This window comes from Podarcis muralis, chromosome 3, assembly GCF_964188315.1.
Source record: "Podarcis muralis chromosome 3, rPodMur119.hap1.1, whole genome shotgun sequence".
In the NCBI taxonomy this organism is placed as follows: domain Eukaryota; kingdom Metazoa; phylum Chordata; class Lepidosauria; order Squamata; family Lacertidae; genus Podarcis; species Podarcis muralis.
The window spans coordinates 1804042-1827209 of record NC_135657.1 but is presented as its reverse complement, the minus strand read 5'-3'; the positions used below and the strand labels follow the sequence as shown (position 1 = coordinate 1827209).

The 23168-nt window shown below is 49.6% G+C and overlaps 1 protein-coding gene across 1 annotated transcript in view; it reads left to right on the top strand.

The window, feature by feature from the left end:
- The window catches only part of SCARA3 (scavenger receptor class A member 3), a 44327-nt gene extending 24894 nt beyond the window's left edge, over window positions 1–19433 (top strand). Inside the window, exons 5-6 of the mRNA XM_028725286.2 lie at window positions 342–1385; window positions 16080–19433. Coding sequence (XP_028581119.2) covers window positions 342–1385; window positions 16080–16519 — 1484 coding nt within the window. The 3' untranslated portion in view covers window positions 16520–19433. The remainder of the gene's footprint in view (window positions 1–341; window positions 1386–16079) is intronic.
- The last annotated feature ends 3735 nt before the right edge of the window (window positions 19434–23168 follow it).

Genomic DNA, 23168 nt, shown 5'->3' with positions numbered 1-23168 from the left:
GTATGTATGTATAAATAAATATCAATATCAATATCAAGAATATAAATATAAATATAACTTCTGTCGTATACTAGAAAGCCCCAATGCTGCATCCTTTGTTCATAGGGGACTCGATCGATCTCATCGCCCTTTTCTGTGCCTTTCCCAGCTGTTCGATACCCTTTTTGAGCTGAGGCGACCAGAACGGTGCACAGTAATTGGGCAGATTCGCAGAGTTTTATTTCCGCAGTGCGTTCTGCCATTTAGCTATGGGGAAGGACAAGGCCTGGTCAGCTGCTGGGGATGTGCTAGAAGCTCTTTAACCAACCTGCTTTCTTTCTGCACCCCACCCTCCAATCCAGATCAGAAATCCCTGGGCAACTGCTCCTTCTGCCACGACGCAGGCCAGCTGGGACAGGAGATCAGCAGGCTGCAAGAGGAGCTGGAAGAAATCCAGAAGAAGCTCTTGGCGCAGGATGTGTTGCTTGACCGAGCTGGCCAGACCCACCAGCAGCTCTCGTCCACCAGCAACAAAATCAACGACGAGGTGGACGGTTGCTTCTCCGCCATCCAGCGGGTCAACCAGAGCCTGGCGCTCTTCCTGGCACAGGTGAGGGGCTGGCAGGGGGCCACTTCCGAGCTGGGCAGCTCGCTGAAGGAGCTGTCGCAAGAGCGCTTCGACATGGAGGCCGCCGTGCAGCAGATGAACTTCACCGTCGGCCAGACTTCCGACTGGGTGCACATCATCCAGAGAAAGATGAACGAGGAAACCTTGACGCTGCAGAAGATCGTGTCCGACTGGCAGAACTACACCCGCCTGCTGGGGGGCTTGAGGACCACCTCCTCCAAAACTGGGGAGCTGGTCAAGGGCATCCAGACCAGCCTGGGCATCACCTCGCAGAGGATCGGGCAGAACTCGGAGGGCATGCACGACCTAGTTCTGCAAGTCATGAGCCTGCAGTTGCAGCTGGACAATGTCTCCTCCTTCCTGGACGACCACGAGGAGAACATGCACGACCTCCAGTACCACGCCCGCTACACGCAGAATCGGACGGCCGAGCGCTTTGAGACGCTCGAAGGACGCATGACCTCCCACGAGATCGAAATCAGCACCATCTTCACCAACATCAACGCCACCGACAGCCACGTCCACAGCATGCTCAAATACCTGGACGACGTCCGGCTCTCCTGCACCCTGGGCTTCCATGCACACGCTGAGGAGCTCTACTACCTGAACAGGTCGGTCAGCCTGATGCTCAGCGCCACCGACCTCCTGCGCGAGCGCTTCAGCCTTCTCAGTGCCCGCCTGGACTTTGACATCCGCAACCTCTCCATGGTCATGGAAGAGATGAAGGCGGTGGACACCCGTCATGGGCAGATCCTCCGAAACGTCACCGTCTTGCGAGGTGAGAAGCGGCGATGGGGAGGCAAGCGGGAGGCACAGGGTTGTTTTTATCGTTACTTGTTAAATTCATTAGCCGCCCTTTTCGTGATGGCGACTCAAAGCGACTTATGAAAACTAAAGCTATAATAGATGCATGCATTAAAACCGGGAGACGGGAGATACCGTATTTTTCACTCCATTAGACGCACCTAGTTTTTAGAGGGGGGGTGCAAGGGAAAAAATATTCTTTAAAGGGAGTGCTGAGCAGAGCCTGTATGCATCCCAGGCTCTGCTCAGCGCTCCCTTTCACGAGCCGCGTAGAGCGTGTGTGCGGCGCTTGCAGGCTTTTCCCGAGGAGGGAAAAGGGACTGACGGGATGCCCTTCTCCCTCCTTGGGGAAAAGCCCCCAAGAGCTGCACACACGCTCCGCGCAGCTCTTGGGGGATTTTCTGGGAGGTGGGGAAAACACACTCTGTCCCTCCGCCCACCTCTTGCAAGAGCTGCACGCGAAGCCAGGACAGCAAGCTGGATCACTGCGCAGCGATCCCTCTTGCTGTCTTGGCTTATGGGATAGCCGCGCACAGCCTCTCCCGGGCAGTGGGATGAAGGCTCCCCCAAAAGCCACACTCCCTTTAAAGAGCGCATGGAGCGTGTGTGCGGCTCTTTAAAGGGAGCGCTGAGCAGAGCCTCCCGCCTGCATTCGCTTCATAAGATGCACACACATTTCCCCTTACTTTTTAGGAGGGGAAAAGTGCGCCTTATAGAGCGAAAAATACAGTACATTAAAGGATCTAACCCACTCTAAAAGGCCATAGATAGTTAAAAGCCTGGTTGAAATGGTTATTACTATGGTTATAATTACAGTGGAACCTTGGTTCTCAAACACCTTGGTACTCAAACATTTCAGCTCCTGAATGTTGAAAACCCAGAAGTGAGTGTTCTGGTTTTCAAATGTTTTTTGGAAGCCGAACATCCGATGCAACTGTCAGCAATTGTTTCCTGGGCACCTGCACCAATCAGAAGCTGCGCCTTGGTTTTCAGATGTTTTGGAAGTCGAACGGACTTCTGGAATGGATTGCGTCTGAGAAGCAAGGTATCACTGTATTTATATCCGAGTTTCTTCCCCGTCCAGAACTCAAGGTGGCTTACACAGATGAAGGAATGTTTTTGCAAAGTGCTTGCAAATATGCAATGAAGGGGCCAGGTGAGCCTCTCTGGTGAAAGCGTTCCACAGACGGGGAGCCACCACAGAAAAGACCCCTTCTCATATTGCTGCAGGTGCCTTCTGTGCTAACCACTAATCACCTGCTGGAAACTTTTCATTTCCTCCAGGCCTATGCAGGCAATTAAAAGTACATCATTCCACTATGGTTAAATGAGGTCTGTTTTTAACTTTGTGTGTTTGTTCTGGCATGCTTTAGGTTTCTATTCCTGGAAGCCACTTTGACCTATTTTTCATGCCACTGGGGTAGACAAATATTTTAATTAATGAATGAAACAATGAAAGACATCTTCCCTGCTCCCATGGCCGGCTCTTGTGCCAGGGACTCTGTGCCCTTCCTGCACCAGGGGGTCTCGTGACCCCAGGTGACCCAGTTCGGACTCAGGGAGGCCTAGATCCTGACCTGCACACTGTGGACTTCTGGGGGCCGCTGTATCCACCCATGGAACAGAGTAGTAAGAGCTGCTTTCGATGCGTGGCTTTGGATTTTTGCAGCGTCTCCTGAATCCCCAGAGCAGGTTTACTTGGGCTGCAAAACCCAAATAAATAGATGAGTCACGGGCTTGGGCGACAACCTCTGATATTTCGCAAGCTTGTTTTTGCCAATTTGAAGAGCTGTCTTTCCCATCAGCTGCTGGCGGCTCGAAATAAACTTCATTCAGGGACTGATCAAAGTGGGTGTCCATATAAGAAAAGAACGTAAGAAAATCTGCTGGACTCCAAAGCATTGCTGCCTCTGACTGATAGCCATCAATAACCCTGTCCTCCTCCATGGATTTGTCTAATCCTCTTTTGAAGCCATCCAAGTTGGTGGCCATCCCTGCCTCCTGTGGCAGGGAGTTCCATAGGTTAACTGTGAGCTGCATGAAGAAGTCCTTTCTTCAGTCTGTCCTGAATCTTCCAGCTTTCAGCTTCAGTGGATGCCTAGGAGAGAGAGAAACAAAATCCGACTTCCGGAGGCGGCGCGTTCGGTAATGGCTGCCTTCTCCCGCTAAGGAGAGGGAAGCTCCGCTGAATTTGGGTCGTCCGCTACGGCGAAGCGGAGACCCACTTTGGAGAACCACAGGCGGCAGAAGCCTGTGGGCTCGAGACCCGGCGGGCGCCAGAAAGCACCCCCCAAAGCGTTGAAGGGACCCCGTAAGGGGCTCCGGACCGTGGAGGGGGCAGCGGCGCTGTGGGTCGTTTCGCGGTCAGCGGAGTGAAGCCGCGTTGCTGTTGCCTTTCAGCGCTGACCTTTCTTCCTGAGACCTCCAAAATTGAGCTGCAACCCGTGAGTAATTTGGACTTTACAATTCGGGATTTTACAAATTTTAAGGCTCTTAAGGTCGCTTAAGGGCTGGAATTTGGCTGAAAGCGGAGTGACGATAAACAGGAAGTCCGTCTTCCGCTAACACTGAACTTGAAAGCAAAGTGCAGGAGGAGTGGAGACAAAGAGCGATGCTTTAAATAAATGATCTGGCACCCTATTTAAAGTGCTTTTTGGACTGGAAAATTTTGTTAAGCTGTTGACCTGAGGTTTCAAAGATACCTTTCTTCTGTGGACTTGTGGATTATAAACTAAACAAAAATCCCAGGTGCTGGAGCTGCCTGACTGTGCACCAGCTTGCAACTTTGAATACACACACTAAATTGAGACTGTGAAACATCCTGAGCAGGAACTTGATACTTTGAAACAGTGGCAGTCTGGCACTGCTAGAAACATTGTTTTGTCTTAAGTACTCTCTGCTTGAAAAATATCACCTTTTGGAGGCTATTGGACGTGGAATTTGGTTTATTAATTTGTATTGGATTAAACTTTCTCCCTAAAGATATATTAAGCTCCCTCTAGAGGATTTGGGACTTACAGCAGTGACTTTGTTTTACTTTCCTCTTTCCGGCCTCTGCTTGACTATTGTATCTGGGACTTCACTTTCTTATGGGAACAACTTGGATTGACCTTGGATTACAGATAACTTTGGCATGAGTGGCGCAAGGAGAAGAGGAAGAACTAAACAAACAACTCTAACTTTATCTGCAGCCTCACAGCGTAGATCATCTGTGCCGGCCTTGCCTTCCACTTTGCCTCCAGACATAGAGGCGGCCTCCCTAATACAGACAGGGGAGGGTGAGACAGAGGAGCTGCACTTGGAAGATATGGCTTCAGGGACAAGTAGCTCTGTCTTGGATAAAATCTTGGAGAAGTTAGAGGTTTTGGACAAGAAGGCTGACTTACATACAGCTAAAATTGATCAGAACACAGAAAGTCTGAACAAGTTGACTGGGCAAGTGGCACAGAATGCCCAGGCTATTGGAGAATTAAAGGAGGCTGTAGGTGAAAATCGGAAATTGGCTGAAGACACTGATCAAAGAGTGGATAAACTTGAGAAAGAAGTAAGACCACTCAGCAAACAAGTTGGAGAACATCAGATCCATTTTTTGATGACAGAACTGCGAAGTAAGGAGACCAACTTGAGGATACGGTCAATTCCAGAGGTGGAAGAAGACAACTTTATTGAATTTTTAACTAAGGAATTCGCCAAGTTCTGGAACTTAGAGGAAAAAGACTTTAAAATAGTATCTGCTTTTAGGCTTGGCAGAGTCAGAAGGATAGAGAAGCCCAGAGACTGCCTGATAACACTGAGATCAAAGGAGGAAAGGGGCAAGATTTTGGGCCTGCACTACGAAAGGTCACTAGACATTTTGGGCAAGAGAATTGAAATTTTTAAGGACATCCCTAAACAGTTGCTGGACCTCAGATCTAACTACACGGAATTGGCAAGATTGTTAAGAAGCAACGCAATTTTATTCAGGTGGGAGTTTCCACAAGGATTATCCTTTACCTACAGAGGGAGAAAGATTAAAATCAAATCACTGGAAGATAGAGACAAGTTTTTGGGAGCACACGGAGAAGACCTCCACAAGGGACTTGGATTGCCAGCGCCAGAACCTCCAGGGGAGCCTGCACCCTCGGACCCCCAAGGACCGGAGAACAAGGTACCACCCCAGAAAGAATAACCAGATTTATCCAGGATGTCTCTGCAGCTTTTGAGCTGGAACATAAACGGCTGTAACAGCCCCGAAAAAAGGTCTAAAATTTTTCATATTTTAAAAAAGGAACAATTGGACATTATATGTTTACAAGAAACACATGTGACTAGGCTCCACAGAAAGGTGCTGATAAACAAAAGGCTTGGCCAAGAATTCATATCATCGGATACAGTTAAAAAAAGAGGTGTAGTGATTTATGCAAAAGAGAGCCTTTCGCCAAAATTTCTTTTTAAAGATGAAAGTGGAAGAATCCTTGCAATAGAAGTACATTACCAAGGAGAAAAAATTTTGGTATTAGGAATTTATGCTCCAAATGAAGGGAAATCAGACTTTTACAAGAAGCTGCATGAGACCATGCTGGATCATCTGGACTATAACAACGTCATTATGATGGGGGATATGAATGGGGTTGTATCAACGAATATGGATAAGTCACAGAATCAAAACATCACCAAAGAAGGAAGACTACCTAAGACTTTTTTTGAAATGACTGACAATATGGACTGGATTGATATTTGGAGAGTGAGAAACCCCTTGGGAAGAGAAGGAACATTCTTTTCTGAAGCCCAATTGACCTGGACACGAATCGACCAAATATGGATAACTAGAAGTCTGGCACCTAAGGTGAAAAAGGTGGAAATCTGCCCCAAGACGTGCTCCGACCATAACGCATTGAGAATGGATATGACACTGATCCCAACCGGCTCCTTTAGATGGAAGATGAATGATGGCCTGTTTAGAGATCAAAAGATTGTAGAGAAGGCCCAAAAAACTCTAAAAGACTATTTTGAGATCAACCTGAGTACTACGGTGGAAAAAAGAACTATCTGGGACGCAAGTAAAGCTGTGATGAGAGGGTTCCTGATTCAACAGAATTCTTTAAAGAAAAGATCACAAAACGAAAAGAAGGATAAAATCTTGGAAAGAATTAAAGAGTTGGAGAAGAAGTTAAGATCTGACCCGAAATCCCAACCGATTCTGAGAGAAATCAAACTTCATCAGGCACAATATTCTAAACTGATAAATCAGGAAATAGAATGGAAGATCAAAACAATGAAACAAAAAACTTTTGAGTCGGCTAATAAATGTGGGAAACTGCTAGCTTGGCAGTTGAAAAGGAGACAAAGACTGAATACAGTAACAAACTTAGAGGTGGAAGGAAGGAACATTCAGAACCCGGGAGAGATCAGGAAGTGTTTCCAGAGGTATTTTAAAAAGTTATACACTCAAGGGCCACAAGATGAAACAGAGATCACACAATTTCTGGAGAAAAATGGATTAGCAAAGTTGTCAGAAGAAAATAGAACAACTTTGAATAGCAAAATAACACGACAAGAGATTGAGCAGGCCATCCAGAGTTTGAAACAGGGCAAATCACCAGGGCCAGATGGACTGACCTCTAACTACTACAAGATATTGAAGGATTACTTGATACAACCATTATTGGAGGTCAGCAATGAAACAATGGAGGGGAAGAAGGCGCCTGAATCGTGGAAAGAAGCATTTATCACATTGATACCAAAGTCGGAAACTGAAAAGACACAACTTAAGAACTACCGTCCCATCTCCCTTTTAAATGTGGATTACAAAATATTTGCAGATGTTTTGGCACGAAGATTTAAGAAAGTTTTAAGTGAGATAATCCATAAAGACCAGGCAGGCTTTCTCCCGGGTAGACACATGTTTGCAAACACAAGGAACATTATAGACATATTGGAACTTTTGCAAACAAACATAAACACTAAAGCAGTTTTAATTTTCATAGACGCGGAGAAGGCCTTTGACAACATATCCTGGAAATTTATGAAGGGGAATTTAAAAGAAATGGGAGTGGGACGGGGGTTTGAGAACGGGATTGAGGCAATATACTCAGAACAAAAGGCTAAACTGATAGTTAACAATGTGGTTACAGAAGGGTTCAAAATTGAAAAAGGTACACGACAAGGCTGCCCGATTTCCCCATTACTGTTTATCTCGGTTCTGGAAGTGCTCCTGAATATGATTAGGGGGGACCGGTTGGTGGAAGGGATCCAGGTCGGAGCGAAACAATATAAACTTAAAGCTTTTGCAGATGACCTAGTCTTGACATTACAGGAGCCGGAATCTAGTATGAAAAGAGTATTACAACTGATTCAAAACTTTGGTCGAGTGGCAGGATTTAAGTTGAATAAGCAAAAAACTAAGGTGTTGGGGAAGAACATGACAGATACTGAGTTGGAACAGCTTCAGAAAGAGACAGAACTGAACATGGTTAAGAAAGTCAAATACTTGGGGGTAAATATAACAGCAAAAAACCTGAGTCTTTTTAAAGATAACTATGAAAAATGTTGGTCAGAAATTAAGAGAGACTTGGATAGTTGGTCAAGACTAAAACTTTCTTTGTTAGGCCGAATAGCTGCCATCAAGATGAATGTACTGCCAAAAATGTTATTTTTGTTTCAGACACTACAGATTGTAGACAAGACAGAGTGTTTTCGGAAGTGGCAGAAAGATATTTCTAAATTTGTCTGGCAGGGCAAAAAGCCCAGAATTAAATTTAAAATACTAACAGATGCGAAAGAAAGAGGGGGCTTTGCCCTGCCAGACTTAAAGTTGTATTATGAAGCTGCAGCGTTCTGCTGGCTAAAAGATTGGTTACTTCTTGAGGATACGGATGTCTTGGACTTGGAAGGTTTTAATAATGCGTTTGGATGGCATGCTTATTTATGGTATGACAAAGCTAAGACAAATAAGGCCTTTAAGAATCATATTGTCAGAAAATCAGTTTTTAATGTCTGGACAAAATACAAAGACTTATTGGAGAACAAAACTCCGAGGTGGCTGTCACCCCTGGAGGCCAAGGCTCGAAAAAGAGTCAATATGGAGGCCAATTGGCCAAAATATTGGGAGATAATAGAAAAGGATGGGGACAACTGGAAATTGCAGAGTTTAGAAAAGATGAGAGATAAAGTGAGAGACTGGTTACACTATGCTCAGATTAAAGAAGTGTTTAAAAATGACAAAAAGTTAGGATTCCAAGTGGAAAAGTCAAAGTTAGAAACTGAACTGTTAGAACCTAAGACTAAAGTACTTTCAAAAATGTATAACTTGCTGCTGAAATGGAACACACAAGACGAAATGGTAAAATCAACAATGATAAAATGGGCTCAGGACATTGGGCACAATATTATGTTTGAAGATTGGGAAAGGTTGTGGACCTCTGGGCTGAACTTCACTGCATGTAATGCGTTGAAGGAAAATGTGATGAAAATGATGTATAGATGGTACATGACCCCTGTTAAATTAGCTAAAATATACCATTCGCCTGATAGTAAATGTTGGAAATGTAAGGAAAATGAAGGAACATTTTTTCACCTCTGGTGGACATGCCCTAGAGTGAAGGCCTTTTGGGAGACAATATACAATGAATTAAAAAGGGTGTTTAAATACACCTTTACTAAGAAACCAGAGGCCTTTCTCTTGGGTATTGTCGACCAGAGTGTGTTAAAAAAGGACAGAACATTTTTTATGTATGCAACAACAGCAGCAAGAATATTGATTGCCAAGAACTGGAAAACTCAGAAGCTACCCACTGTGGAAGAATGGCAGATGCAGCTGATGGACTATATGCAGCTAGCCGAGATGACCGGCAGAATCCGGGACCAGGGAGAAGAAAGGATGGAAGAAGACTGGAAGAAATTTAAGATCTATTTACAAAAATATTGTAATTTGGCTGAGTGCTGAACCGGATGCCAGAGTAGAAAACAATTGTCTATCACCAAATTAGACTTAAGGATGAATTATATGCTAATCCAAACTAAGACTATGAGCAAAATGATAATTTGTTTGAAATTAATTTAATAATGATGCAAGTGTATGCGGGAGGTGTGGGGGAGTCCTATGCAACAACTGAGAGATGTTAAATTGACAATGATGAATTGTGTTATTTCTGATCTATGTTTTATGTGAAAATTTTAATAAATATATTTTAAAAAAAAAAAAAAGAGAGAGAAACAAAATCCTCCACTTTCTCCATGCCATGCTTAATTTTGTAAACTTCTATCGTGTCACGTCTTCCTCGCTATTTCTCTAAGCTAAAAAGTCCCAAACCTTTCTTCAGGAGGGAGTCACTCCAGCCCCACAATCATTTTTGTTGTCTTGGATAGCCTGCTTTTATTCCAGATTCACTAACCAGGATAGCTATAAAAACCCTGCTAAGAAGCAAAAAGGCAATCAGTACAATGAGATAATAATAATAATAATAATAATAATAATAATAATAATAATAATAATAATAATTTATTATTTATTCCCCGCCCATCTGGCATCATTTCCCCAGCAACTCTTGGTGGCTTCCAACACATTAAAATACAGTAACGCATCAAACATTAAAAGCTTCCCTAAACAGGGCTGCCGTCAGATATCTTCTACAAGTCTGGTAGTTGGTTTTCTCTTTGACATCTGGTGGGAGGGCGTTCCACAGGGCGGGTGCCACCACCGAGAAGGCCCTCTGCCTGGTTCCCTGTAACTTGGCTTCTCACAGGGAGGGAACCACCAGAAGGCCCTCAGCGCTGGACCTCAGTGTCCAGGCAGAACAACGGGGGTGGAGATGCTCCTTCAGGGATACTGGGCCGAAGCAAACAGACAAGCAGTACAATGAGATCACACCAGGCATAATTTTCTAACTTTCTGTCATGTTGCCTCCTGCTTGCTTTCCCTCTAAACTAAGAAGCCTCCAAACTCTGCAACTTTTCCTCATGGGAAAGTTCTGCTTCCCCATCTCAGGAATATAAGTTGCAGGGTCCCCAGCAGCAGAAGAAATGCCTGAAAGTCACCCTTTCAGCTGCAATCTACGGTGGTCGCAGGAGCATAAGAATATATGTGCTCATTTCAGCTCATAAAGTCATCCCTTCACTTGGTGACTTGCAGGAAAAGAAGAGTTTCCAAACTAGCTTCTTTTAGGCCAAAGATGATCGATGCAGGATTAATGTGCAGGCAGGAAGTCCTGCTGGGAATATTGTCATAAATTGTGGAGTTGGAAGGGGCCTCCAAATGTCATCTAGTCGAAACCACAGTGGTGCAGGAATCACAGCTAATGAATCCTTGATGGATCCAGTCTCTGCTTAAAAACCTCCAACAAAGGAGGGAGTCGGTCCCACTGTCCAATGACTCTTACCATCAGAAGGTTCTTCCAAATGTTTAGTCGGAATCTCCTTTCTTGCAACTGGAATCCATTGGTTCAGATCCTCCCCACTGGAGCAGCAGAAGAGCTTGCTCCATCTTCCATGGGAAACCCTTAAGGTTTGTGAAGATGTCTCTCATATCACCTCTCAGCCCCTTCTTTTCTCCAGGCTAAACATCCCCAACTCCCTCAACCATTTGTGGGCAGATCTGCTGCCAGGCTGCCACCTAAACCCTTGAAGAAGTGGGTGGCGCTGTGGTCTAAATCACTGAGCCTCTTGCGCTTGCCAATCAGAAGGTCAGTGGTTTGAATCTCCGCAATGGAGTGAGCTCCTATTGCTCTGTCCCAGCTCCTGCCAACCTAGCAGTTCGAAAGCACACCAGCACAAGTAGATAAATAGGTACCGCTCCGGCAGGAAGGTCAACGGCATTTCCGTGCGCTCTGGTTTCCATCACGGTGTCCTGTTGCTCCAGAAGCGGTTTAGTCATGCTAACCACACGACCCGGAAAGCTGTCTGTGGACAAACGCCGGCTCCCTCGGCCTGAAAGTGAGATGAGCACCGACTTCCCTGGCCCATAGTCACCTTTCACTGGACTTAACCATCCAGGGGTCCTTGACCTTTACCTTAATAGGGACGTGGGTGGCGCTGTGGTCTAAACCACTGAACCACTTGGGCTTGCTGTTCAGAAGGTTGGCAGTTTGAATCCCCGCGACGGGGTGAGCTCCCGTTGCTCTGTCCCAGCTCCTGCCAACCTAGCAGTTTGAAAGCACATCAGTGCAAGTGAATAAATAGGTACTGCTGTGGCGGGAAGGTAAATGGCATTTCCATGCGTTCTGGTTTCCGTCACGGTGTCCTGTTGTGCCAGAAGTGGTTTAGTCCTGCTGGCCACATGACCCAGAAAGCTGTCTGTGGACAAATGCTGGCTCCCTCGGCCTGAAAGTGAGATGAGTGCCGCAACCCCGTAGTCGCCTTTGGCTGGACTTAACCATCCAGGGGTCCTTTAAAGGTAAAGGTAAAGGGACCCCTTACCATTAGGTCCAGTTGTGGCCGACTCTAGGGTTGCGACGCTCATCTCACTTTACTGGCCGAGGGAGCCGGCGTACAGCTTCCGGGTCATGTGGCCAGCATGAGTAAGCCACTTCTGGCGAACCAGAGCAGCGCACGGAAATGCTGTTTACCTTCCCGCCGGAGCGGTACCTATTTATCTACTTGCACTTTGGCATGCTTTCGAACTGCTAGGTTGTCAGGAGCAGGGACTGAGCAACAAGAGCTCACCCCGTGGCGGGGATTCGAACTGCCGACCTTCTGATCGGCAAGTCCTAGGCTCTGTGGTTTAACCCACAGTGCCACCAGGGGTCCTTTACCTTTACCTCATCTAATCCCTTGAAAATTCTGCCAGGCCACGAGCGACCTAGGCATCAAGTAGGCCAGCGGCAAGGCACAATGCCAGCCTTCCTTCATCTGTTCTCACGTGAACGCAGCGTTCAGGCGCTGCAGCGTACAGGACGTGGTCCCCGCAGCTGGTTCCCATTTGACACGCGCTGCAACATGCATCATAAAAAACACACACAGGCCATTGATTGGAAGCAGCTGAGTGTCAGCGCTCTGGCTGTGACTCCGGCCTCCCAGGGTGGAAGGAAAGAGGGTTTGCCTTTAGGAAGATGCTTCACACATTGCGGCAGGGAGTGAAAGTCTATGGCGTGGGGGGGGGGACCCTGCTGCAATGCGAGGATCTGTTCAGACCCGCCAAGGTGCGCTGCTGCTGCTGCTGCTATGGCTGCTGTCTCAGCGCATTGGACTTTTTGCACGCCACCAAAATTCCAGACCTGGGTCTGTGCATAGTTAAACTGTAGAACTGCCTCCATAGTCAGCTTCTGAAGCCCAGTTGCTGGAAATCACAGGAGAGAAGAGTGAAGGCGGTGAAGGTCCTGTGTGAGTGTCTGGAGGTGGTTGAGGATGGATGGCAGCTAACAGATTGAGGTTGAATCCTGACAAGACAGAAGTACTGTTCTTGGGGGATGGGGTGGGCAGGTGTGGAGGACTCCCTGGTCCTGAATGGGGTCACTGTGCCCCTGAAGGACCAGGTGCGCAGCCTGGGAGTCATTTGGACTCACAGCTGTCCATGGAGGCACAGGTTAATTCTGTGTCCAGGGCAGCTGTTTACCAGCTCCATCTGGGATGCAGGATGAGACCCTCCCTGCCCAAAGACTTTCTATCTGCCCTATCTGCTCGCGGTCTGTCTCACCAGAGAGGTGCATGCTCTAGTTATCTCTCGCTTGGACTACTGCAATGCGCTCTATGTGGGGCTACCTTTGAAAGTAACCCGGAAACTACGACTAATCCAGAATGCGGCAGATAGACTGGTGACTGGGAGTGGCTGCCGAGACCACATAACACCGGTCTTGAAAGACCTACATTGGCTCCCAGTACGTTTCCGAGCACAATTCAAAGTGTTGGTGCTGATCTTGAAAGCCCTAAAGAGCCTCGGCCCAGTATGCCTGAAGGAGCGTCTCCACCTCCAGTGTTCTACCCGGACACTGAGATCCAGCGCCGAGGGCCTTCTGGCAGTTCCCTCATTGCGAGAAGCAAAGCTACAGGGAACCAGGCGGAGGGCCTTCTCGGTAGTGGCACCTGCCCTGTGGAAGGCCCTCCCACCAGATGTCAAAGAGAAAAACAACTACCTGACATTCAGAAGACATCTGAAGGCAGCCCTGTTCAGGGAGGTTTTTGATGTGTGATATTTTAATGTATTCTTAATCTTTGTTGGAAGCCGTCCAGATTGGCTGTGGAAACCCAGCCATATGGGTGGGGTACAAATAATAAATTATTATTATTATTATTATTATTATTATTATTATTATGTTCAAATCCAGCTTGCAGGTTTCCCACAGGTATCTGATTGGTTACTGTGAGAACCGGATGCTGAGCTAGACCGACCATTGACTTCCTAGAATTGATGCAGTCGACAAAGTCTGATACTGGTCTGAGTCTCCCTAGCTGCCTGGAAGCTGGCAACAATTAGTGATGAGAGCACTCTGCCTATGCTCAGAGACCCCCTTTATTTCTCCCACGCACCTTTCAAGACAGAGTTCCTGATTTTTGAGCTGAGCATTGGATCAAACAAAGCCCTAGATTTGGGGTGCCAAGCCGGGACCTTCATCGTCCTGCCCACCTCCCTTAAATTTTGAGCCTCTTAGGAGCTGCCCTGTTGCTGCAGCTTCAGCAAAGTCTCCCCCACTTCCCTGGCCCAGCTGCTCCGAGTGCTGTTTATCCTTCCTGCTGCTGAGCTCTGTTATTTTAAATTTTTTTTATTGCTATGGAAAAAGAGTGCAATGCACAGCGAGCTGGCGCAAGCCAGAACCACCCCTGGGTACCGCCTCAGACTGGCCAGTTATGTGCGTGGCCTGGCAGGATGGTCTGAGTCAATACAGGATTGCATCCCAAGCCGGCGGGGCTGTGAGCTTGCAAACGCCAGCTGGGGGGGCCGAACCTCCTGGAGGTTTTCTTTGGCTTTCTCTGGGTGGGAGCTGAGCGCTCGAGGCTGCTGTTGATCTCTCTCCTTGCAGATCCCAGCACACTGAGTTCCCAGACCCTCCCAGCCAGGTAGCCAGATCTAAGCAGTCCCAGGCTGGATCCTCCCCTCTGCACCCTCAGGTTGGCAAGGAGAACATCACACAGTTGCCTGTGACATGTTGCAGAAAGACACCGGCCCAGAGGCGCCTCCGGGCAGTCTCTGGGAGACCTGTTTGTTTGCAAATGTCCCGGCTCAGCTTCCAAATCCTAGAGACCCAGCAAAAGAGCCAAGAATCTCAGCAAGACTCCTTTGCTTCTGTCGACCCTGTAAACAGAGAAATCTGAGGGCTCCCTTGGGGAAAAAAACAAGGGCACCAGCCAGGAATACCAGAGCAGTAGGCTTGGTCTTTATTGAAGACTGTCGCGACAGGACTCCCACCTGCCACCAAGTGAAACAGGATGGAAGCCCCAAACAAAAGAGTACCCAAACTTTAATTAGCTACTAATCTCCATGTTACACCCCCCCCCAAAAAAAAAACTACATCATGGTTACATCATGAAAGGGGAGGTCTGGTGGCCGTAATCTGAGCATCCTGGACCCTGCCCCATGGTTCTCCTTGCCCTCCACCAAACACCCATCAAGTGTAACAAAAGAGATCTTTACATTTCCCTGTTTCCCAGCCAAGTTCATCCCACCCTTTTGTCCTCATCTGGGTTTGTTCTTTCTGGAATGGCTACCTGTCTGGCACTCAGGTATCAGGATGCCAGGGATTATCCCTCAGGCAGAGGGGCTGCTGAGGAGCTGAGCTCACATGTCTATAGGAATTTCTGAAGTTTTCCCAGTGAGCCAGTACATTTATCAGTGAATTCTTCCATTTGGTATCCTGCAGCAAAGGCCCTTTGAATAGATAGGAAGAAACTGTGATGAAGTGTTTTGTGGGGATAAATGACAAAAGTCCCCAAAGTGACTGTGCTGGTTTTGGTAGTGGGCTGCATGTGTATGAGATCTGCTGGAGGGGCAACCCCCCCCCCCCAACCTATACACAAATTCCTGCAACAGCCCTGATCCAGGAGTCTCTCCTTATGTCTTCAAACATGGTATACGGTGTGGATGGACAGCTGTGAGTCCAAAATGACTCCCAGGCTGCGCACCTGGTCCTTCAGGGGCACAGTTACCCCATTCAGGACCAGGGAGTCCTCCATACCTGCCCGCCCCCTGTCTCCCAAAACAGTACAGTGGTACCTCTGGATGCAAACGGGATCAGTTCTGGAGCCCCGTTTGCATTCTGAAGTGAAAGCAACCCGCATCTGCGTGTGCGCGGGTCGTGATTCGCCGCGTCCGCGCATGCCTGTGACGCCATTTTGAACTGCGAAACCTGGAAGTAACGTGCTCCGTTACTTCTGGGTCGCCGCGGAGTGCAACCCGAAAACGCTCCACCTGAAGCTACTTCAACCCAAGGTATGACTGTACATCTGTCTTGTCAGAATTCAACCTCAATCTGTTGGCCTCCATCGATCCTTAGTTGTTGCTCTTACAACTCAGATCATTATTTAGGGATGCCGATGAGGATATTCAAGTGGTCATTTTTCTTACAAAGAAACCTGCATGGCTCAGCAATCTCTTCTATAGGATCCCAAGCCTCACTGGGCACAGGAAGCCAAAAATTGGAAAGGGGACCCAGGGCACCATCCAGACTGACCCCCCACCACAATCTCATAGTGGTACACTGCCCTAGATGTTGTTGCATAGTTTACTGTCGCTGACCCCATATTTCCCTCTCGTCCTATCCAGGTGTCCCTGGCCCCCCTGGCCCTCGAGGATTCAGAGGCGATGTTGGCGTCAAAGGGCCGACCGGGAGCAGAGGAGCGAAAGGCGATTCCGGGAGCCTAGGGCCACCGGGCCCCCCAGGAGCCCAAGGCCCCCCAGGCAACCCAGGCCCTGCAGGCGAGAGAGGCCTCGTGGGCGCGAAAGGACTCCCCGGCTTCAAAGGGGCCAAGGGAAGCTTCGGACAAGGGGGCGCCAAAGGACAAGCGGGCCCCAAGGGTGATGTGGGGCCCCCAGGGCCTGGGGGGCCACCGGGACCAGCTGGACCTCCTGGGCTGCAGGGGAAGCCAGGCATCCCAGGGAAAATGGGGCCGCCGGGCTCAATCGGGCCGACCGGGCCCAAAGGGGACCCTGGGATCCAGGGGCGGCCGGGGTTACCGGGACCCCCGGGGCCCCCAGGAATGTGAGCGGTTCCTTTGTCCCCCATAAAAAAGGGGTGGGGGTAGATGTGTTGGTGGTGGGCAGGCGGACCGACTCTTTTTGACTGCAGGCAGCTGCCCCCCACATCCATGGAAGGTCCCACCACCCCAGCTCCTGCCCTCATTTATTCTGCACAGTTCGGGGCACCATTTGCAGCAGCTTCGGGGGAACTGGAGAACCATCCAAGGCGAAGATTTGCAGCTGCTAAACTCCAGCCACCCTCCCGCCTCGTGTCAAGCACCTTCTTTGCCCGCCCCCTGCCCCAGGACCACTGAGATCGAACCGCTAAACAGATCCCCAGATCCCTGGCTATTTGCCCTTCCGAAGACTCCTTTGGAAGTGAGCCAGCGTGGTGGTAGTGGTTAAGAGCGGTGGACCCGTAATCTGGGGAACCGGGTTCGCGTCTCTGCTCCTCCACATGCAGCTGCTGGGTGACCTTGGGCCAGTCCCACTTCTCTGAAGTCTCTCAGCCCCACTCACCTCACAGAGTGTTTGTTGTGGGGGAGGAAGGGAAAGGAGAATGTTAGCCGCTTTGAGACTCCTTCGGGTAGTGATAAAGCGGGGTATCAAATCCAAACCCTTCTTCTTCTTCTTCTCCTTTGGTCAACCTAAGTGTGAGCTGGGGAAAGATGCGAGGTGTTTTCCATTGCAGTGGAAGAGCAACATTTGTACATGTGTGTGCTGGGCCTGGGGGTTAACCCGAGCCACGCGGTCCAGATCCAGTCCCAAATCCAAGGATTCCGCGAGAAGTCAGTCTGACAGGGCCAAGGCAGGAAACCAGGCTAGGTCAGGCACAGGATCACAGGCAGGTTCTGGCAAACAGCAATGTTGCTCCCGCAGCCTTTTATCTCTGTCGGGGTAACGGCCGGTCCTGATCCCCCGGCGACTCATCTCCCTGTCTCGCCCGAAAGAGAGCACTCCTCCTGCGAGTACTCAGGTCTCTCCTTCTCTCAGACCTCAGTCTTTGCAGCTCAGGAGACATCGGTGGGTGACTAGACCCAGAGGCCGCCTCAGCCTCCCCTGACCCAACCGGTAGTGGAGCAGCTGTACGTGATGGCCCAGCTGGAGGCAACGAGGTCATCCCCGCATCTGGAGCCAGGGCAGGATCAGGCCCCTGACTCGGCCCAGCTGGTGCTTGTTGCAGGGGAACCTGTGCAGACTGGGGCTCTTCAGGATCAGGCCCCAGACTTGGTTCAGATGATGCCTGAGGCAAAGGATCCGGTGCGGACTGAGACTTCTCCAGTTCTGAGTCTGAGCCCCAGTCCCAGGCCATCGCAATGTGTAGATTTGGGTGTGTGCATATGTGCATATGAAAGGTTGCCACCTTTTCCCCTTGCCCTGCTCCTGCGCCTTTTAGCAGCAGCCCAACACATAAAAACGCATCGTTAAACTATGGAACTCTCTCCCACTGGTTAGAGGCAGCGATGCTTCTGAACCCCAGTTGCTGGAAGTTGCAGGACAGGAGAGTGCTCTCATGCTCGGATCCTGCTAACAGCCTTCCCATTAAGGTATCTAGTTGGCCACTTTGAGAACAGGATTCTGGACTGCATGGGCCACTGTCCTGACCCAGCAGGCTCTTCTTAGCTGGCGATACTCTTCCTGGGAGGAAAAGCCTTAGCTGCTACATTTCCGGATGCGGGTTGTTGCAGAAAGCAGAAGAGCAGGGCAGGCGGCACAGATGTTCAGTGCTCCCGGTAGAACACCTGCAGGCTGTTTCCCACGATTCCCGTTTCTCCCACAGCAGGAGAAAAGGAGAGCCGGTTAGGACAGGCCGTAGTTCATTGGTAGAGCCCAGGCTTTGCGTGCAGAAGGCAGCCTCAGGTTTGATCCCTGGACTCTCCAGTTGAAAGGCAGTAGATCAGGGATGGACGGCTTGCTTTGCACGAGACCCTTTTAGGCAGAGCTGCTGGCCGTCAGAGTAGTCAGCCACACTGCAAGGCAGGTTTGGAGATGGCCTCGTCAATCATAAGGGGGCAGAGCAGCTGCCTTGAGTGCAGAAGGGCTCAGGTTGAACCCCCAACAGCATGTCCAGGTAGAGCGGAGAGAGATTCCCACGAACCCAATGGCCTTCCTCCGTTGCCTGGAATCACAGAATCGTGGGACAGAACTGCAGAGTTGGAAGGGACCCTCCAAAGGCCATCTATCCCAACCCCCAGCAATGCAGGAATTGCAGCTGAATAATCCCCAACAGGTGGCCCCTGCTTAAAAGCCTCCAATGATGTCCTGAGGAGGCTGATCTGTGACTCTCCAGGGACTCAGCCAGAGGAGAGTTTTTCCTCCAGAACCTTCTGGAGATCCTGCCAGGGACTGAACTCGGAATCTTTCACGTGGAGAGGCTACAGAATTCCGTCTGAACTTCTGGGCTGGATCCACAGAAAATATGCAAGGTGTTCTAGCCTCTCTCACCTTCGCACAGTGAACACCCCCGTTTCAGGAACTGGTGCCCCACCACCTGCAGGTCAGCCAGGCTGAGGAGCGGGCAGCGTGCCAACATGCCAGCTCTGGCTGAGGAAGACCTCGGTGGGCTGGAGGCAGCTGCAGACGCCCCCAAAAGGGCGTGCATGCGCCCCACAATCCCAAAAGGTGCCCCCAAGGTACCCTCTGCAGCGATGCAAAGGACTGTGGGGCACAAGCTCATTCACCCTCCAAAATATTGTCGCCCCACAAGGCGGCCCGTTCTTGCGACAGCCGTGCGTGTGTTGTGAGGATCGGCTGCAGTGCTTCCCGTTGCGTGCGTGTTGTGTTGTTTCTGTGAGCGCATGCACGCCCATGCGCCCGTTCCATGGTGCAGCTGGTTTGCGTCATCAGTCCCCCGCCGATGTGTAACCCTGGTATCCATGTATCATGTAACAGCAGCCACATGTATAATTTCCAGACCAATAAAGATACAGATGTACAAGTCTCATCGCCTGACTCCCTTGGGTGCAGGGCATGGGGTGGGCACCCCCCTAAAACCAAGGAGAGACGGAGGGCAAAGGGGTCCCAGCTGGCAGCCTGCATTCAATCAGAAAACTTCTTAAAGGCTTCATAAAATTTGATATGGGGGGGGCACCTTTTTCTTCCTCACTGGTAAAGGACGTGTAACATATCCATATTTTCATTCCATTTATTTATGTCCCAGATTTTCCCTCAAGGCGGCTCACACAATTTAAAACAACACAGATAAAACCCAAAACCAGTCGGTAATATAATAATTACCTTTTTCGCTCCATAAGACGCACTTTTTTCTTCCTAAAAAGTAAGGGGAAATGTCTGTGCGTCTTATGGAGTGAGTGTGTGATCCCTAGAGCAAATTGCCCAGGGGCGAAAAGCAGATCATGCTTTTTTAAAAAAAAAAGAGGGAAGGGGGTGTTGAAACAAAGCTGCTGATCAGCAAGCAACTGGGAGCGAGATAAGGGACGCTAGAGATAAAGGAGGCTGCCTGGGAGGGGGGAGGTAAAGACAGCGAACTTGCAAGGAGAGGAGACAGGAAGACTTAAAGCAGTGTTTCCCAACCGGTGTTCCGCGGCACACTAGTGTGCCGCGAGACGTTGCCTGGTGTGCCGCGGGAAAAATTAAAAAATTCGAAAGATATCCGGAGAGGCGGCCTTCAGGCGAGTTTTAATTTTAATTTTCCTTCTCCCACTTAATGCCCCACGCTCGCCTGAGCAGCTTGCAGTCCTCGGTAACCACGGCGACCCGAGGGAGGGGAGGGAACAGGGAAGTCGAGGGCGGCGGCGAGCCGCGATGACGTCAGTGGGCCGCGCCGCCTCGCCCTGGCACGGTGTGAGAGCCCCGGCTAGTGGCGCGAGCTTCGGAATAAGTGGGATCCGCGTGCGCGAGACCGAGATCGCGGGTAAGGAGCTCAGCCCTGGGCAGGAGGAAGCGGGGCCGCGCGTGCGGGCCACATCCCCACAGAGAGCGAGCCTCCCCCGGCCCACCACTCCGGGCAGGTCCACTCGCATGAGGGGGCGGCGATGGCGACGGCCGGCAGCTTGCCTGCAATGCCATCCCTCGAGCAGGCGAGGAGCCCGGAGGCTACCAGATGCGAGTCCTCTTTCCCACCCTGCTCGGGAGTCCAGAGCACTTGGTCGCATTCAGGATCTAGAGTGGGGAAGCGGGGCTTGTGTCTGGGCTGGACACATTGGGCTGCCTGTGCCGCTCGACCTGCGGGGAGAAATCAGGGTGGGAGTCACGACCGTGAGGCAGGGCTGCCAAGTGTGGCAGAAGAGGACACGGCCGTCGCACCTGTCCTTAGGTAGGAGCTTCTTCCGTGTCGACCTGCTGCCCTAAAGTCTTGGCTTTTTTCTTGGCTTTTTGGCGGTTGGCACAGAAGGAAGGCAAGGGGGAGGGGGGAAAATTGAAACTTACACTTTCGTGCGTCCCTCCCGGCGTGACGCTGCGCGCTGACGTCACGGGGCTGTAATGGTGGTGTGCCTCGAGATTTTTTTCATGAAACAAGTGTGCCTTTGCCCAAAAAAGGTTGGGAAACACTGACTTAAAGCAATGAGGAGAGCAATTAGAAGAAAAGGAGGAGCAAAAAACTGCTCCAGCTAAGGAAAAGTCACTAAGGCAAACCAGAGGGAAGGGAGTGTTGAAAGGAAGCAGCTGATCAGTGGGATCGGAAGAGAGATAAGGGATGTTAGCAGAGGCTGCCTGGGAGGGGGGAGGTAAAAGCCCATGGATCCTCAGGATTTTTGCATTGGGTCACCCCAAATTCACCATCAGATCACATAGCATGTCCATGGCTACAGCCTGCACCCAAAAAATCATGCACCCACTGTTGCCTGGGGCCGCAATGGTGCAAAAACGTGGTTACAAAGCACGGATCCACATGGATCCTCAGGATTTTTCCATTGGGCTACCCCAAACTCACCGTCAAATCACATGTCTGTGGCTACAGCATGAACCACAAAAATCATATATGCACTGTTTTGTTCAGAATAATTTTTTCCTTGTTTTCCTCCTCTAAAAACTAGGTGCAACTTATGGTCAGGTGTGTAATTGACTAGACCAGAAGCCCCATAATCTGGTCCAGTTAATTTCTCCCGTACAGTGGCAGGGATTCCCACAAGTCACACGCTAATGGAATTGCCTTTGAGAAGGGTGCAGAAGCTTCAGAATACGGAAGCCTGCTTTTGCGATAGTCCGATGTGGATCATCCGATCTCGTTGCACCTTCCTTGGCTCCCAGTGAACTATATGTAAACTCGTGCACCGGCTAAGGTCCTCAACTGAGGCCTCATCCTGCTTCCAACTAGGTCAGAAGAGCAGAGCAGGTTAGGAGAGCTCGGAACAAAGAGCTTCCTTCCTTCCTTTCCAGCATTTCAGTCTTGCCAAGGATGACAAAATAATAATAATAATAGTAACTTGGGGGGGGGGGGGACACAAAGGCATTGCAAAATACATAAATGGTGCAACAGCCAGCGAAGCTGGAAAACCAAAACAAGATAAATAAAACAGAAAAGAGCAATAACAGAACAGCAGAGCAGAGCAAAAATGAGAAAAACAAAAGCCAGAGATCTTTAATCATAAGAACTGATTAAAGTTCAAGACAAGAGCTGCCAAGAATAACGCTTTGACCAGGCACCCAAAATCAAAGAAAGAGCCAGCCTGTTTCTTGCACAGAGTTCCAGGGCCTGGGAGCCAACACTGAAAAGGCCTTCCCTTCATACCCTGCCCATTTTAGGGAGTGGCCCTGCCAGGGGTGCCAACTTGAATAAAATATTGGGGCAGAAACAGAATTAAAAAATTCCTTCCCGTAGCACCTTAGAGACCAACTAAGTTTGTTATCGGTATGAGCTTTTGTGTACATGCACACTTCTTTAGATACAATGTCTGAATATTCTTCAGATATTGGGGCAGGTAATGCAGATGGCGCTGTGGGTTAAACCACAGAGCCTAGGACTTGCCGATCAGAAGGTCGGTGGTTCGAATCCCCATGACAGAGTGAGCTCCCGTTGCTCGGTCCCTACTCCTGCCAACCTAGCAGTTTGAAAGCACGTCAAAGTGCAAGTAGATAAATAGGTACCTCTCCGGCGGGAAGGTAAACAGCGTTTTCGTGCGCTGCTCTGGTTCGCCAGAAGCGGCTTAGTCATGCTGGCCACATGACCCAGAAGCGGCTTAGTCATGCTGGCAATAGAGGAGGGAGAAAGGTTGTTTTCTGCTGCTCCAGAGAAGCGGACACGGAGCAATGGATCCAAACTACAAGAAAGAAGATTCCACCTAAACATTAGGAAGAACTTCCTGACAGTAAGAGCTGTTTGACAGTGGAATTTGCTGCCAAGGAGTGTGGTGGAGTCTCCTTCTTTGGAGGTCTTTAAGCAGAGGCTTGACAACCATATGTCAGGAGTGCTCTGATGGTGTTTCCTGCTTGGCAGGGGGTTGGACTCGATGGCCCTTGGGGTCTCTTCCAACTCTATCATTCTATCATTCTATGTACGCCGGCTCCCTCGGTCAATAAAGCGAGATGAGCGCTGCAACCCCAGAGTCGGCCACGACTGGACCTAACGGTCAGGGGTCCCTTTACCTTTACCTTTAAGCCCCACCCCACATAATCAATCACACACACCACTTGAATGGCAATGGCCATCAATTGGCGCCCCCTCAAATATTTTACTGGGGGAACCATAGGGACCTCAGCCCCTAGGAATTGGCT